Source organism: Abramis brama, assembly GCF_963993115.1.
Source record: "Abramis brama genome assembly, chromosome: 25".
NCBI lineage: Eukaryota > Metazoa > Chordata > Actinopteri > Cypriniformes > Leuciscidae > Abramis > Abramis brama.
The window spans coordinates 16,490,628-16,509,964 of record NC_139987.1 but is presented as its reverse complement, the minus strand read 5'-3'; the positions used below and the strand labels follow the sequence as shown (position 1 = coordinate 16,509,964).

Sequence of the window (19,337 nt, the reverse complement as noted above, 5' to 3'; positions counted from 1 at the left end):
ATCTATCTATCTATCTATCTATCTATCTATCTATCTACCTATCTACCTATCTATCTATCAATCTTGTTGGTCTGTCTGGACAACAGCAGGTGAATTAATGTCAGCATTTTGCATTGTATTTTTTTTATAATTGAAATATATTTGTGTCCATTCAATTATTTTGTTGGACATGAAATTATTTTTCTTGTCTGTGGCAAACTGCAGGTCATTGTGTCACTCGAAGTGTTAGCATATTTTATCCTCTGTGTAAAATCCTTCTCATAAAACATTGATAAACTCATTTTGATGGCTTAATGTGAGTAATAGTTCACGTATGTGTCATCATCACCACATGGCTTTCTAAAAAAGTACTTGGGCCATCCTAGATCAAGTTTTGATGGTGCATTTCTGTGGTAAAAGTCATTATAAACTGGGCAAACATTACGAGATATTGGGCCAATTTTGACAATCCTAGGTAAAGTCCAGAATATTTTAATGGTTTTACAGATTATCTGATCAGTTTTCCTGTGGTGTGTGTTAAGAGTGACTGAATCTGCTCGGAGGAACATTGGACTTGCCCGATCCCAAATTGTAAATATTCAACATTAATTATTTACGATATCCTGTTGTACACTGAGGAGAAACGAGCGTACGCTCTGGCGATATCATGTGAAACGAAACAATACAAAATCAGAAAGCAAACTGACGGAAGACTCACCTCCAGCTCGCGCTGTAACATATGTTCAAGTCTATATTCACACCGTCTCCACGGCTTCATCTAAACATTGAAGTCCAACAAAGTTAAATGTGGCAAAATAAATTTATAAGTAAATACTCAAACCTGAAAATTTGTGTGGCTCCCTGTTTTCATTTCATTATTGTTGTACATTTGGCGGCTTAGTTGTAACACTGTGCAACAACTAACCCCGCTGTGTAAAAAATATTTTAAGCCTAGCTAACAGTTGCTAGAAGTTGCTGACATGTTTCAAAATGGTGCTATGTTTTAGCCAACAAGACAGTGATTAAGTTAATATAAAGTTAGATATGGTGACGTACACCCAACACACCCAACCCAAGAAAATCTATGATGAAAAAATTTACTTGCATGGTGTCAAAGCACTCTTTGTCCAGTATCTTCACGAAATCATATAAAAACTTTCCACAAATCCGCGGAGACCGTCTTCTGGCAGCGAGAGAAAATAAGCGGAAACACAACCTGCTTGACCCTGACTACGGTCTGTGTTACATTTAACCCCGCGTTAGGTTGTGCCCCGCGCTCCCCTACACACAAACATTTCCATTATCAGACTATTAGTCACTTTAGTAGAGCACTTCACCTTAACTTGCATTCACTTATCACTTAGGGCCCTATCACACACCTGGCGCAATGCTGCGAAAATGCTGCGCCAGGCGCAGGGCCGTTTGAAGGAATTTGGGGGCCCCAAGCAAAATGGACATGGAGGCCCCCCCAACCCAACCCCCCCACACTAAGTTCACCCACATTTATATAAATAAAAAAGGTTTACAGTGCAAATACTGCTGTTGCATATACTGTGCATAAATAAAACATGTTTACAGTGCATATTTTGATATTAGAAGGGAAGGGATGCAGCTGCTTTCAAAACTACCAATGCTTAAAAACATCCCAAGCTAATGTTTGATGCACGGAATTTATTGTGTGGTTTTCCTAACCCCCATTTGGTAAATAGATTATCACGGTGGAATAGTTAGTATAGCATGCTATGCCACTTTCATCAAAACCTATTACAAAGCTATAGCAATGTCATGTCATTAAATACGATAAACGGTGATTCTGGAACAGATCTGCTTCTTCCTTATCCCGTTAAAAAACATATTACAGTATGTAACCATAGTCCGTCCGTTCGAAAAAAAAGTTGCACTACCTGTTCGTTACAAGCAGCATTTGCCGTCAGGCAGGTAACATAAACATATTTTTGCTAGCCTACCTGCTGCAAAATTACACCATTTGTACAAGACAAGTAGAGCTATTTTATCCAGTGTAATTTATCACTTACCACTATCTTGTTTTTTCTTATCCTCCTCTTCCTTTCTCTAATTTCTTTTCTGGCTTCCTGAAGCATAATTCCGCTTCATGATGACTGCCGAGGAGGTTTTGTATTTTGCCGGCAGCAGAGATCACGTGGTTGGCTGGCTGCTGTCAGCGACTACTGAGAGGGGCCCCCTTGAGGGGGATCCCAATAACAGTGTCATTGCACTTTACTGCATTGACTATCAAAGGGGCGCTCACACAGTTTGTCGTTGCATTTTATTCTTAACCAGTCGTTGTCTTGAGGCCCCAGGCCAGCTCGGGGCCCCAAGCAATTGCTTGGTTTGCTTGCCTTGTCGCGACGGGCCTGGCCAGGCGCGACGCAAGTGTTTTTTGCTAGTTTCAGCCCTACGCAGTTATCATTTTCACATCCTGTGCCACGTTGTTTAAATCGCAAATGCATTTGCGTGCTGGTCTGAAAACAAGGTGTGTTCAGGCGCACTGTTGGCGCGTCCGACTTGACCCGTAGATGCTCACGCGCGAGCAGATCCGTTTTGCTCTCTGGAGACGCGTTCAGTCTTTCCGCTTGTAAATTCCGTCATGTAAATAGCGAATCCGCCATGGTGCAAGCGCAACTGGCTTTTAAAGGGAATGGGAAATTACACTCTGATTGTTTTTTTGCAGGTTATGCCCAAAACACACCCATTACTCATAAAGAGAATAGGGACAACCCTTTAAGACCATGCGCCAGGTGCGTGAAACTAGCAAAAGTGGATTCAGACACGCCCTAAGTGCACTTGCAGTGTGCGCTTTCGACCATGCACTTAGATCATTAAAATAGGGCCCTTATTGTTTATTTAAAACATTGATTGGTTGCAGTACCTTAGTAACTTAATGGTGAAATGACATGTAACTAAATTTACAAGTCTCCTATTTTATTGGTATTTGACAATGTTCTTCATGTCATACTTTATAAAGTCATCTTGGTCAATCAACACAAACATAGCTGTAGTTTTTCCTGATGTTGTCAAATGTTTTTCTCATCAAAATCGTAGCACTGTCGACCTTTTTCTTTATATGTTTTGTGAGCTCTGGCCCGTCCAGGTAAAGATTAAAAACAACAAAGGAAAAAAACAACTCTGTGAGGGATACAATATTACAATGCTACAATACATTTCATATCTCACTTTATGTATCGCCGACATGCCATTGCCACTTGTTTAGCTTCAATTTATCATTGATGAATGTTCTGGAGAACTTTGCAACCGTTTTCTCGATGTTTGCTGATTAATAAAACGAAGTTAAAACGGTTACATACCCCCACGGTGCTTCTGCCTGTTATCCCGACACAACTTTGTGACAGATAAAAATGTGCAGGCCATGAGCCACTCCCTGTATGAGATTTGTCATCATATCCAGTCCAGTTGCTTCAGGGTCAGGACTCAAATTAATTCCTAACTGACTACAGCAGACTGCCTGAGTGATGGTGGAGGCTGCTATTTTTGAACAACAGAAATGCATGTGTCTCCTGGCTGGATGGATGCAATAGTAGCACCAATTGCCCTGTAATTTACTAACATTTTGTGAAACCGCACAGAGGAGTTCATTACTGCGCTGTAGCACTGCAGGAAAGGATGCCCCGTTAAAACCCATTAAAACTTTGTGCCATCCCTACACTGTAAAAAAAGAAACAAAAAAAGAGAAGATTTTTCCAAAGATGTATAGGAAGACTACTGGAGTATATTTTAAAAGCAAATACTCTCAGTCTTTCTATTTGAACATTTCACGTTTAATTCAATATGTTGCTTACTGTATGTTTGTAATTAATTGTGAAATTTACTTGCAATTTCTGAGTGAAAATTTGTTCTACACAGTGCAGTTTTTGCCTACCAAAGAGTCAAGCAAATTGATTCCATTGCATAAAACAGCATCGCAAACAATGTATATTTATCCAATGTGGTCTTTTTTTTTCAGGATTTTATGTATAGCCATTCACTTTTTTTTATTATTTTTTTTTATTCACAGCTCCCTATCCTTTATTATTACAAAATGGTGATGGAGACAGGTGTACCAGCAAAGAAAATATTGCCTTTTGTTTGTTATCATTGACATTCAAAACAACATGTTACCAGAAATATTAGAGGTCTCATTATATATTTCAGCAAACAATTCCATGTCTCAAATGGAGGAACTTCAAGGGGGAATATTTGCAACACACCAAACAAGATGCCATTGTTTGGCTGCACAGGCTGCTTTGTGGGTGTCAACCATATTTCTCAAAATGAAAAAATGAAAAAAACTTTCTTGTTTGCAGAGGTTTTGCAGTTAGAGGAAATGAATGAGAATCACCATAATATGTTCATTTCTCACCCATATTGATGTTTAAAAACTAAAAGACATGACGGCAGTACATCTGTGCGATCTGTCTCTTGCCTTAAGGAAACTGTAGCTTAGGCATGAAATGTATTCAAAGCAATTAAATGTTCAAGATCAAGTGCAACTGTGAACATACATTAAACCTCTTCGTAATGTCTTTGATTTGATGTTTTCTTACCACTTTGTCATTTGAAATGAGAAGAAGCAACCTTCGAACAAGTCATACAATAGCACCTCTTTCTTCTCTTTCAGTGCAACAAAGTGAAATTAATTCCCAAGGACACAACACTCATGGCTAGTTTAGCAGAAGTTATCACAGGAGAGGAGACTTCCTCAGTTCACTGCAAGGTTAGCAACTCTCCTCTGGGAGAGCGCTTCGTTCTGTTCAAACAGATTTTCCAGACTGAAGATAATGGTAGTGTTGCGCATCCTTTAAACATAACCTTGAGTCAGGGACTTTGAGGTCAAAGGAATAAGGTTTTAGAGAGGTTCTTTAGTGCAGGTGGCCTGTTGAGGGGTCAGCCGAAGAGCTTCTGTAATGATTCACGGTCTGGATTAGAAAACCAGAGCACTGTAAATCACACAATTCCTTCATGCAAATGTACTTGTCACTGCTGTCTTATTGTCTAAAGACATCTGTTTAGGAGTTTTCTCAACATCATGATGAATATTCAATGGAATATGGTTCAAAATGAATTATTTCATCATTTACTCACCCTCATGTTGTTCCAAATCCATTTGACGGTCTGTGGAACATAAAAGCAGATGTTTAGCAGAATGTCAAAGCTGCTTTTTCCCATATAGGGCATTTCACACTGCGCTTATTGGGGTTATTGTCGTTCTAAACCCCACTTTTAATCCAAGATAGAGAAAAGTTGCACACTTGTAATTTAACCTGAGGTTATAAAACCCTGTATTGCAATGCCAAAATTTTTCCAAAATGTCAAATGGTGACTGAAAATGCATCAATTAGAGTTTAATTCTTGCCTTTACATGATAGCTGTCAGCAATATATTATGAGGATGTGCAATGCTAAAGAGCCTTTATGTAAACAGTTCACATGCTGCGTTTTTCCAATCGTTCACACCGCAAATATGCAAATAAGAACGTTAACTCAGGGTTTAGAAATGTAGTGTGAATTGTCAGTATATGAATACCCAGGATTAATTGTTAACCCAGATAAATTATGACAGGTATGAAATGTGATGCAAGTTAATTTAGGATTCTGCATTCGGGGTTTAGAATGAAAAGCCCTAATGAAAGTGAATGGGGAATAAGGTCTGTTAAGCTCTATAAATGACAAAAAGTGCTATAAAAGCGGCATAAAACATGATTCACATCCTATATTACACATTCTGTCAAATATCTCCTTTAGTGGTATATTAAAGAAATAAAATCGTATGGGTTTGGAACGACAATGAGAGTGAGAAAATGATGGAAAAATATTTATTTTTGAATGAACAATTCCTTTAAATTAAATCCATCGATTTAACTTGTCTGAATGGTGACAGACAAACTGGTGGAGTGTGACAAGCATGAATGATGCACTCTGGGATCAAGGAGTTCAGAATCAGTCTGTGTCGCATGTCTCAGACTTTGTGACACTAATGAATAGATTTTGTGAGCTTTGCTTCAGTTTTGGTCCTGAAAGGTCAACTGGGGGATTATTCTTTAGCCAGATATTTTTTAGAAGGGATTCGTTTAAAAAAAAAAAAAAAAACTGAACATGGAAGAAATGCCATGTCAAGAATACATCCTACTGTTGTGTTGCCTCTGTATTATTACAGGTTCACTTTTTGCCAGTTCAAGCTGACCTTTGTTAGTGGTGTTTTTCATTGCTACTCAACAAATAACCTTTAATAAAGACATTCTAAACAATTTTATTAAAGGTAACTTTTCGCCCTCCAGTGGTTAAAAAACGAAATTGCATGCATTTTGCAGAAGAACATTGTTTTGGTTGTTCTTTGGCTCTGGTTCTTTCTCATAACTAAAAAGAGACAGATTATCCTACTGATCATAAAACATAGGCTTACGAGATATAAGCAGTTTAGATGGAAAGGATCTCAAGCTCACTATCTGAAAACCTAGCGATACCCTTTACTGATCCCAGCACAGCGCTACAACAACCATAATGAAATGAGTCTTCACAATAGATAATGCTTTACAATGAACTTTGTTAGAAAGCTATATGACAATTTATTTGTTCAAAAAAACATACCTTACTCTGTTGAGTAATAAAAATGCATCGCTTTTACAACACTTCAAATCCTTCAGTTCTCGCCATCTCTGAAAAATCAAGCCAATGTTGATTCTCATTTTATTATGAGCTCCATCACATTCTATTTTTGCCAGCAGACTCTTTTCAGTTCTCAGACTCAGACAGTTCTCAGACTTTTTTTAAAAGGGTGATCCTCAGAGGTTTGAGATATAGCATGCTCCATGTCAACTTTGCTTGCTCGTTGTGACAACTATGCCACTCCCACTCCATACATGCATCAAAGTAGCGTGTCTACTTTATCCATCCATCCATCCACCCACCCATCCATCCATCCATCCATCCATCCATCCATCCATCCATCCATCCATCCATCCATCCATCCATCCATCCATCCATCCATCCATCCATCCATCCATCCATCCATCCATCCAACCAACCAACCAACCAACCAACCAACCAACCAACTCATCCTATCCTACCTATAGCCTAAAATTATAATACTACTTGTACTACTACTACTACTAATAATTGTGTAATTATCCAATATCATACCCAACAAACAGTACTGTTACTGAATGAATCAGTGTTTTTGAATGAATTGTTTGAGTGTTTCAAAAGACTCATAAACAGTCATAAACAGTCACTTGTTCCATTCCTGCATAGATCAGTGTTTTTGAACAAATAAGTTAAGTGAATGATTTATTGCCTCGCTTATGAAGACAGACACTTGTTTTGTTCCTTGTATGAATCAGTGTTTTGAACCAATCAGTTGAATGAAGGAGTCCATGACTCACTCATAAAGACAGTCATTTGTCACCACTCACGTACCGTGCCGAAAGACTCAATAAAAAATCCCACCATTTATGCACAGATTGAAAGGAATCTTAACAGATTTGTAGTGTTTAATTTTAACTATAGTTGCACACACAGTTTAATAATAACAGAGTATAAAATCTGATCTAAACTATGCTAATTTGTTCAGTTTGTCTGCAACAGCTCTTCAGGTTTAGCCTATTGTTTAAAAAGAAAGTTAAAGAGCTATTTTTCTCCTCTTATACTGGGGCATGTCGAAAATTAAGTTAAGGCACCAGTGATTGCAAAACAGACACTATTTCAGTGATACACACACAAATATGTGCATGCGGAAGTCACTTTTATTGAGTCTGCATTTGACAAATTGATAGTTTAACGTTAGACACTTCAGACGGGGACATTGAACATCAGGTGACAGTACGAAAGTGAGCGCGCATGAATAGTTTTGAGTGACTCTAAATGCCAACCGGAGATTGAGCGTTGGATTTTTCCAGCTATACCAGCTGTATTAACTCGTCTCCCTCAACAAAATTTGCATAACCATGCGGAATAATAATTGACATTTTCAACATAGCTTCTCTCAAACTGAAGTGATTTTAACCCTCATTCCAATGCATCTAGCTGAATTAATGTTATCCAGCAGGAATGGCTCAACCGGAGTAACATTTTTGATTGAAAAGCTAAAGCGAAATGTGTTTACCTTGAAGACAGTGGCAGCCTCCTCTAACACAGTTACTGACTCCGATATGATCGCAAAGTCTGCAGTTGCCAGAGATTTAGTTGTTGAAATAGTATGCTAATGTCCTAGTTTTCTGGCCCAAATTGCTTTCGACCTTGAGGTTAAATATGGACATTTGCAGTGCACATATATAAGTATCTTGCCATTTGATAAGAAATTAAGAGATAATGAGCAAGATATGATATGCCAGAGTGCATTTAGACTAGAGGTGTCATACCACACTAATATACTTTGAAATAGTTCCATTCTCACATAGCTGGGTTATTACTACTATTTAACAGTCATTTATAAATCACAACTGATGTACAAGGTAATTTGCTGATATGTTTATCCAGTTGATTGGCATTTAAAAACAATTATATAGGAACTACACAAATTCTGATTGGATCAGCCATATTCAATATTTAATGACTGAAAAAAATCACTGTATATTCCATATTAATGTGGCAATTTTCTAGGTTCCAAATTGTGTTACATTATTTAAAGGGTTGCTGGCCATTTTGGCAAGAAGGAAAAGAAAATGGTCAGTAATTTGGATTGGCAGATGGATAGCTGGATAAATATAGATGGATAGGTAATTCTAAATAATTGCAGCCTTTGCAACTAACAGAACCCCCAGCACAAGGCAGACAGGAGTTAATCAAAAGTGACTGTTGTTATATCGCAAACAGTCTATGTGACGCACTTCATGCCATATCGGTCTCCTTCATGGTGATATTTATGTCTGTTTATATAAGTGGTGTTCACTGACCAAAAAGAACTATGTGTAGAAATAGTCACTGTGCAAGACCTTTTGCTTACAGCTGAAAATGCACATAATGGTGTAAGATCATCAACTGACCTGAATTGAAATGCTAACTATACAGTTATAACGTAGATATGAACTCATCATGACCCATTCAGAACAAAAACAGTGAAATGAAACATTCTTTCATCCGCCCACCCAAAGCAATGGGACTGAACACAACTGAGCTTCCTCCAGAAAAACAAAAAAAACAGAAAAACAATTAAACAAAGAAAGATAATTGGCGCATTGTGTTTACAATGGGGGTACGAATATTCTTATGGTTGGATTTTCCACATTTTTGCTAAATCAATCAGTTCAGGTGTTAAGGATCAGTAGACTTCTGTTGCTTTTCCCCTTCCCAGAATTATCATCAAATCAAGGGTATCATTTTCAACACATTACACTGAGGCATGGATTCACAGTACTAATTAGCTAAACTGATCTACAATTTGCTAAGGTCAGCCGGGTTTTAATTAAACAGCAGTTGAATCAAATAAGCTTTTCGAGCACCAGGTAACATCAGAAGGAAGATATATATTTTTTAATTAAATCTTATCACATGCCATACTTTCTCTTGGCATGTGCATCATCATCATCATTGTAATGCAACAATTTCGGTAAAATGGTCAAATAACTCTTTTCCACCAATAACCCCCCTTTAACCCTTTCTTTCCCCATTTCTTTTGCTGTAATGAATCTACCATCAATGTAAACATGAAGTAGTTTAGATGGAGTGATTAATTTAGGATTAGTTAAAGACTGTGATGAACATGAGTATGATAATCCAGGATAAAGCACACACCACATAAATATATTTGGATACTGATCACTAATCTCTTATGAATGAAGTGTAATGGAAATATGCAAATAAGGCTAAATATGTTGCACAATCACATATTAAAACATGATTACAATTTTTGGCTGATGTTGTATGCAGTACTAATCTGCCGAAAATAAATAAATAAAAAAAAAAAAAAAAAAAAAAACATCTTAAAGCAGCCTATGTGGTTTGCAGTTCTAAAAAAGCCAGGCTGGTCTGTTTGCTGGTTTTACAGGGGTTTTGGAGGGACGCTTTTCATGTGTCTTGGTGGGAGACAGACTTTCTAACCATCTAAACCAGCTGAAAACAATTTAGTATGGTGTGTGGTATGAAATGTATAACATATAGAATTTGAAAAAGCACACTAGGATGTTTGGTTCTATGTCAGGACTAGGCTATATATCTTTAATGTAAGGAAATGCAGCTTAAATGAAATTTTTGTTTTACAATTTTTTATTGTACGTAATTAATACCATTATGATAGATAGGCTAGATTAAGTAAATATTTTCTTCATTCTCTGTGTTGACCTGCAGCGCGTGCACTGTCTGTCTTCTCCGCATGCGTTCACCCCGAGTTCAGCTCTAGTTAGGGAGAGACAGGAACTGATGTGCAGTCAGTTTCCTCACCTATCCGAGCGCGAGAGCACCATAGACCGCGCGTCGAGCGCGTTCTCTCTGTTTCCAGGAGTGTTTTCTGCCTTTTCCCACACTGCACACACAGTCAACCCCGGAGCTGTTTACGCACTGAACATCCACTCGCAGTTGCGATCAGTTTGTGCGGGTCCTATTAAAGTGATTTTGAAAACGACAAGGATCAGAACGAGGCTGAAGCATCTTTAAGAGCGCGCGCATCTCCCTGAGAGCGCGAGCAACATATGTGCTGTCTCTGAAGACTCGGTATAGCACCTCTGTGTGTCTGAAAAACGCTTGAAAAAACGTTTCACTCCGAACGCTGAAAACTTTAAAGGAATATTTATGAGCATTTGAGTGGATTTTCTGTCAGTAGCACTAAGTATTACTCGTACTTTTGGAGATATTTAACGGACGGAATACGAAGTGATCGCTGCGTTGCGAGGGGAATCGCATTTACTCTCCTTCAGTTATACGGTTCTTCTGTGCGGACGGAAGTTTCTGAGTTTTCTGACGAAAAATGGGCATAACTGGTTATTTTGAGCTGCAGTGGAAATGCCTGGTTGTTGTGGCTCTAAGACTGCTGTTCCTTGTGCCCGCAGGAGTGCCAGCGAGAAGCGGAGACTCTTATTTAAAGGACAACATCACTGTCAGACAGGGAGACAGTGCTGTCTTAAAGTAAGTCAATGATTTATATTATTTACATTATGAGAAGTGTATATGTTTCATGTTGTTCCTTTTCATATTACATGCTTTTTGGATCGTCTTGCAAATATACGATTGTTAATTTGTGTAATCAATGATGTGGTTAGAAGGTTAAACTTCACATTTAAGCATTCTAGTTTCAAATTAGTTACAGCTTTAAGTTTCCATCTTTACTTTTTATTGAAATATAAATATTGTTATTAATCTGGCTGTGTTTGCACAGCAAATTATTTTTCTGCTGGAGTTGTTTTGGGAATCCGTGGTGAGATGCGATCTGTCTGGTAATGCAATCAGCATGCAGTCTCGTCTATGCAATCAGTTTTGGTGGCCTATTTAGATAAGTAGTTCATCAACAAATCAAATTTTACTTCGACTCAATTCTCTATTCCCTCTCTTTCAGTGATTCTCCCTCTCCCATCTCGCTCATCCCTGCTTTTTCATTCCCCCTTCCTCTCTGTCTCAGTCACACACACACACTCATTTGTGGACGCCCACATGCACATACAGTAGACTCATTGTTTTCTTACTTTTTCTCTAATGCTTATTCTGGAAGTTATATAAACGTGGGTGAACAGGCAGTCGTTATTCCTGCAGGGGGGATTGGAGTAAAGTAGCCTATGTCTCTTCTTCGTTTTCGCCTTTGCTCTGCGCGTGGTACCAGACGCAGCAGGGGACGTTTTGTGTAGTATGAGACAGTGGCCTGTGCGCGTGTCCTTTGGCTTTCCAAAAGAACGTTTGGAACAAAGCTGCCAAAACAACACTACTGATGACGTCAAAACTCCGTCGATCTGTATCACATTATAGAAAAGTTTGATGCATGAATAAACCTCTTGAATAAAGAGTCATTCATGTGCAGAATGTGCCTTGTTTTATGCTAAATATACACAAATGCATGTAGGGACAACGCATTAGATAGATAGATAGATAGATAGATAGATAGATAGATAGATAGATAGATAGATAGATAGATAGATCACCATTTTTTGTTTAAAACAAAGATCAGGATTGGGGCAGTCTATTTAAAAAAGATTTAATTAATTAGAATGAATTCTTTTTATTAATGATTGATTCAATAACTCACTCAGAAAGACTTCACTTGCTTCATTACTGGATGAATCTTTTTTTTTTTTAACAAATCTCTTGAATGAATCGTTCAATGACAAATGCATTGGGTGCTTCTGAAAGCCACTTGACTTGTTGCCTCGCTGCTCTATCAGGCAATGACATTTGTAGGCAGCGTTTGCGCTCAAAGGTACCTCACAAAACTGATTTCGGACAGGCTTTTGTGGCAGCATAATGGTTTAAAGATCTACAACAAAATAGAGAGAACTTTGGTGATAGCTAAGCGAATATTTAATTATTACAATAGTCATTTCTCACTAGAATGACATCAAAAGTGGAAAACGCTGGTCAAAAACGTACATTTACACACAAACTGACCATCAACCGCAACTTCAGTCAAACGCCATCTTTATAGTTTAGTTTCATAGAATGGAACACGGGATTGTGGGAAATCAAAGGCAGCGAAGGATACATCTATGCTGCCTTTAAAAATCGATCAGATAAAGGTATCTCAGGAGACAAGAAGTGTAGCTAACATTGAATTCTGACATGCCTTGATGCCTTCATACCTTGGAATGCATCGTCCGAATCACTTCTTACTGGCGTAACGATGTAATCGATAAAATCTTTATTTGAATTTAAAGTTACTTTCAATAGGTGATTTACTCTACTTTGATCGCTAACATAGACATCATTGTTTATATATGAACCATAAACCTTTATTCTAGTACTTAGCCTATGTGATATTTGAATTAGCAACGCAGATTTGAATGTCTCGCTGTGATCGTACTTGTCAAAGGTTTAATAGACATCTGGCCGAATTGTTTTCATTTAGGAATACGAACAATCGAGTTTGTGTTTAAATCGAGATTGCGAACTTTTAATGATTAACCGTGCAGCTCTAATAGATAACATGGATGGATGTATGTATGGATGGATAGATGGATTGCATGTCTGATTGACACTTTATTCCACCAATCAAAAGGTGAAATAGTAAATACAGTGGATGAGAACTTCATAAACTTCCATATGTGTGTACAGAGTAACTAAGCATTTGCTCATTTATTCGTTTAGTCTCTCTATTGGGCTAAATTATAAAAATGCTTGTGGTTTAATAAACCTGTTGAAAATGTATAACCCTTAATTTTCTTGAGGAAACAAAGACTGAAATTTAATAATTGCTTGTGGATAATAAAAGTAGTTAATAATAGGATATCATTACTCTTACTGACACTGACATCTCACTGTCAACTGTTAATAACAAACAAGCCAAATATTTGTCAGATGGTACATAGTTATTAATTTTGTTAGCAATTTTGAATGCTGCAAGTGTTGACTTTTGACTTTCCGATCTGTAAACTGTGGTAGACTCATGTCTGACAGACACAAGAGAATCTCTGGACCTCATTTCTTAGTCCTTTTTTCCACTTGAAGTCCTTCCACTTGAGAATTAAATGTGTCATACCATCTGTCAACCCAGAGTGCTGCTTTACGCCCTCCCTCTCTCTTAATTTAGCCATTCAAATACACTTCGATTTTCTCAGCTATGTGGCACACTTTGTTTTGGTTCTTTCACTTTTTATCCACACTTGCATTTACCTCAAACATAAACCATCTCCTTGTAAGAACACAAAACAACTGGAAATTAGTACATTTCCATATAGCAACATTATATATTTTAAGTTCATGATTGTATTGATGTCTGGCAAAGCACATTAAGCACATCTTTTTTGGTACTGATTGCCACCACCCACCAGTCATGTATTTTACTTTTGATCACGAGTTCAGCTTCCCCATAATGGAGAACTGTTGAGACAACCTGTCACAAACACTGTCACAGTGATGGCAGAACGCTCTGCGTGCTCCAACTCCTCCGTAGCACTGATTCAAATGGCGACTGTTGCTGTGTGCCTGTGCACACCTGGAGATGTGTGGTGATTTATCTATCCCCCAAAGAAAAGCCATTTCAACTCAGCCAAAGCAAATGAAGGGTGGCAGACTTTAGCCAAGCCAGAAGCCATGGTTTCTACTTGAAAAAAAAAAGAAGAAGCCATTTCTAAGGAAGCATTTTTCCTCTTTTGTTTTTGAAGGAAAAACACAACATTATGGCAGAGCCTGTTCGCTCTAACCGCATGTGAAAGGTTGTCACTTTTTTGATGTACTGAAAAAAAAAAAGTCTGACTTATCTGTGTAGTGTGAAGCTCTAAGCTGTTGCATTCTGATAGTGTTTTAAAAATACATAAGCAGTGGTAGATTGATTGACAATGTATTGATGTCAACAGATTATTTGAATACCGACTGACATTTCAGTGCATAATTTGCCAGCAACACTTACATTTTTTGTTGTTGTTGTTGGCTTGATGAATATTAAGTGAGTAATTAATAGAAGTAATGAGATTATTCATCATCTGGTGGCAGAAGACACATCCATCCATCTATCTATCTATCTATCTATCTATCTATCTATCTATCTATCTATCTATCTATCTATCTATCTATCTATCTATCTATCTATCTATCTATCTATCTATCTATCTATCTATCTATCTATCTCACATTTTGGGAAGCTGAAAGCAAACCTTCTCTAGTAAATGTTAAGGTATAGCCATTATAATCACAAAGTAATTATAGATTGATTCAAACAAAAAGATGGATAATCTACTTTGTCAGATTATTTAACATGGTTTCCAATATCCATGTGTTGTCACAGTGAGCAGTATGTGCAATGAAAAACAGGTTGTTTACCCTGATCTCTCCAGTGACACATCCAAGCAGTTTAATGGTATTTCTAGCTTTTTATAAACAACCAATTATGTTCATCCCTCAGGAAACACTTTTATGGCCGTAAAAATAATGTTAATGCCAGTGTAGGAGTTATTTGTTTGTACTTTATTAAAAGAGAGGAGAAAGAGCTGTCAGTCAGAGCATCCTAAATCAAGAATTCAATATCACTCTTATTAGTAAACTCATTGATCATAACCTGAGGTGTTTGGCTAACAGAGAAGCTCAATTGCCTGTCCTTTCTTATTCAGTTTATTAAACCTCTGGTTGGATTAAATCAAATAGAGTAACAAGCACCCAACACACAAGGAAAGTGGCACAAAAAAACAAACAAAAAAACAACAACAACAAAAAAATCGTGGGAAATTGTTTATTTTTTACCCTTTTTATGCTTTAATAATATCTCTAACTGCTGTAAAATGTTGAATGCAGATCTGTCTAAGCCCTGAACAAGTACCAGCACCACTGATGGAAATCAAACAAAGCACTACAACATGTTATTAATTGAACTGAGGGTCGTTCTCTGAAGCAAGCAGGATGATGAAGTCTTAAGTGGACGCCCCCTGACCCGACTGTCAAAGTGACAGATGGTTGAAAGCTTCTCACAATGGTGATCTTCCTTATCAACATTACAGCACTAGGGATTTCAGCATAGTGTTTCTAGCAAAAACACAACAGTCGTTTCACACAGTTAGTTTATATTATCTCGAACAAGAACATTTTGATATGATTGTATTGAATTGAAACTGCAGTGTGGGAAGATTGACGAACGTTTAGTGGTGTTTTCTGTTTGTACTTCATGTAATTTTTGCTTGGGTCAGTAATTGTGTGGAACAAGACTCTTCATAATGGCACTTGAACTCAAATATTTGTTTTAATCTGCAGGGTATTTTAAGGACTAGTTCACACAAAAAGAAAGCAATTCTGTCATCATTTACATACCCTCATGTTCCAAACCTTTATGAATTTCTTACATCTGTGAAAAAAAGCACAAAATATGTTTTTTTTTTTGGTCCAGAAAGTGAATATAGCGTCTAAAACATTACTGGGCCCCATTGATTTTAATTGTATAAATGCTGAGACATTCTTCAAAATATCTTCTTTTTTGTACTGCATAAGAAAGACAATCATACAGGTTTCATGCAACATGACGGTGAGTTTTTAATTTTTGGGGGAACCTCTTTTACATAAAGTGCACAAATCACAATGTGGGTGAGACTCAACAATCAAATATTTAAGAACATAGATTCAGTTAACAACACATGAAACATACAGTAACTTATGTAACAAAACACATAGGGCCAGATTTACTAAACAGGGCAAATTAGCATGAAAGCGCAGATGGTGAAAAGTTCTCCGCGTGATCTACTGACGACGCGCTAATTAATGAACACAGACGCAGTCAGATCATTTCCATAATGACCAACACAATCTTTTAATCTGGTTTAAGACGTGCTTTTTTTGGGCGGCAAATAAAGGAACAAATAACTCTAAATTGACTAGCGCAAACCATTTAATCACAGGGCATGATTCATTTATATACTCCCATAAATTTTGCGTCTGAATAGGAAACTCCTACAAATGCATATGCAATAAGTTCAGCCGTAAAAATAACTGTGCCCATGCCTTTTTAGCGCCAGTTTTTCACTGCGTGTCTTTAGTAGCCCATAAACTCTTAAAAATAAAAGTTCGCTTTCGCAGTGATGCCATTGAAGAACTATTTTAGGTTCCTCAAAAAATCAAAAAATAAAAAAAACCTTTTTTTTTTTTTTGTGTCAAGACAATTTTAATTATCAGAATAACCGTTTTTCACTATAAAGAACCTTTTGTGTAATGAAAGTTCCATGAATGTTAAAAATTCTTCATGGAACCATCGATGCCAGTAAAGAACCTTTAATTGTAACCAGTGTAAATATTGTAACAAACAGTAAAAAGTGAACAGTAAAGCAGTATGTAAGCATGATTTATTCCTGCCCCAGGACATTCTGGGAACTGTACTCCTGCCCTCAGCACAATTTAATCGTGCAATTGCACTAGACGGTGTGAAATAAGCAAGTATTTCTTATATTCTTCCCTATTCTATTCCAAGTCCACCCACTTTGAGATTTGAGGTATGATATTTGTTCATACTTTTTCAGGCATGATGAGGCAGATATGCTGGGAGAGGTTGCCTTTATCAAAGGCTAATTCACTATCATTATTAATAAATTAATATATAGAGTTAATATAGGAGATAATCCATAAGTGATGTGATGATGCCACTCTGCTGTTAAATTATGTATTTTAGTGAACATTCTAAAAGGGACTCTGTTGTCATGGGATGTGAGCGGTCATTGATGTTATTCTTTGTGGAGTGCACAGCTCTCATTTGTGTGCCTTAGGGTACTCGTCTTATAAAATTAGCACAGGAGCAAGGACAGGCCATACTGTCTCTGTAATGCTCCACCGGTCACTGTCTTATGGGTGCAAGTTTAAGGTAATGCTTCTAATGATTTGCACACTAGTGATCTGAACTGTTCTGGTTATTACTTAACAGGTCCAATAAGCAGTTTTACTGGCAATCCTAGTTCAAAACATTCTTTTTCTGAACTAATTTCAGATTTAAATTTCAGATTTTATATATAAATATATGAAAATGTTTTTTTTCACAGATTGTTAACATCACTGCTTGGTATTACAGTAAAAAAAAAAAAAAAAAAAATCATTTCATGAATTCCTGAATAAATGAATGCACAAATTTTGATACTGCAGTATCATGGTCTTACAATAATATATACTGTAGTCTCAATAGGAATTCTGCATTTTCCAGATGTTCGGTATGGACATGAGGATCTTTCCTATTCAGACATTAAATTTTTATACTTGCGAAAGGTTCATTCTCTAGGGTTTCTAGGGACAGTGAAGTTGTATATTTATAGACAGGTCTTTTCCCCACCACACACAGGTCTTAGTAAAGTGTGGCAACATATGATTGTGTTTTGGTGACAATAGTCCCTTTCACAGGTACAGTCTTTACTGGTAAATTACCGGTAAATTACTGTTAAAGATCATGTGTGAACAGGACCTTTTCAAAAATACCGGTAAATTGGTTCCAGCAATTTACCAGTAAGGGAAGTTGTAACATTACCAGTAAATTACTGGTAATGTGCTCTGTGTGAATGTGGAATGATGACTACCGGTATGATAACATGTGAGGTCAGAATGCATTGACGTAAGAAGTCTGCTTTGGACCAATCATAAAGTTCATCTGAGATGGCGTGATTGCTCAGCGCTGTTTACAGTATGCTTTTTAATAGTTTTTCTTTGTAAATATGCGCAAGATGATCATCTTTGACCGTTGCGCCACATCTCGCAGCTTTTTCAACGTGTCGCTCTCGAGACCCAGCCATCTTTTCCATTCATCAGCAAAAGCGTGTTCTGTTTGATCATTTCCTTAAGCCTTTCACTCAGACGTCAAAAAAAATTGTCAAATTGAACAGATATTGAAACTAAAGCTCTTCTCCTCATGCGGGCGAAGAAAGAAAACGGCGCGGCATTAAAAGATCACTTCCGATGACTGACATCACAGAATTTACCTGTATTTTAGAGCTGATGTGTGAATGGTATCTTACCGGTAAAAAGCCAGAACGCCGTGTGGCTGTTGCTTGTGTACACAGCATATTTGTGTATTTACCATTAAAGTCATTCTGGCAATTTTGTGTGAAAGGTGTGAAAGGGGTTAATGTATGAGTGTGTTGTATATTTGTTTGTAAATGTATATTTGATTGTATAATGTATATTTTTTTTATAATTACATATATTTAAAATATTTTATTATATATAATTTTACAATTATTTATATTATTAATTATTAATTTAAAATATTGTATAATTTTATTTCAATCATGTAATCATTTTATTTAAATGTTGAGCAAGCAATCTTATTGGCTGCAGGATCAGCAGAGGCCAATCATCTTGTGCCATGCAGTAATGATTGCTTGCATGTTGCATATAAAGGACCTATAAGTCTGCACCCTTTAGAGTTTATGACTAAACTAAATATATATTCTGATTTGGGGTAAATGGGAAATAGATGTAGGTGTAACTCCTCTGACATTAGGGTTTACTTGTGTCTGAGAGGTCACTGGCCTGTTCCATCTTTTGCTCATAGATATAAATCGAAACCTTGCAGATATCTTCTGTGATTTGCTTTACTCCCTTTCTGGAACAGACAGTCCGGCCACTGTGATTCTCCATTCTCAGTTGTTGCTGAGCAAATCAAATATTAATGCTTTTGCAGTTTTTTTCAGAAGATATGGCAAGATTAAACTTGTTTCACTAAAACAACAACAATCTAACATGACTTTTCACCGTAAGCTCTTTTATGATTGATGTATTGCATTATGACAGTTTTGATGTCTCTGTACTCCTTTCAGATTA

General features: G+C 37.1%; 1 protein-coding gene across 2 annotated transcripts in view; it reads left to right on the top strand.

Moving 5' to 3' along the window:
- The window catches only part of opcml (opioid binding protein/cell adhesion molecule-like), a 144,266-nt gene that overhangs the window by 53,624 nt on the left and 71,305 nt on the right, over nt 1–19,337 (top strand). Inside the window, exon 2 of one of the 2 annotated variants that reach the window (XM_084104355.1) lies at nt 10,973–11,048. In XM_084104355.1, coding sequence (XP_083960481.1) covers nt 10,973–11,048 — 76 coding nt within the window. Of the gene's footprint in view, nt 1–10,314; nt 11,049–19,337 lie in introns of those variants that run through there. The other variant, XM_084104354.1, reaches the window with a different exon arrangement.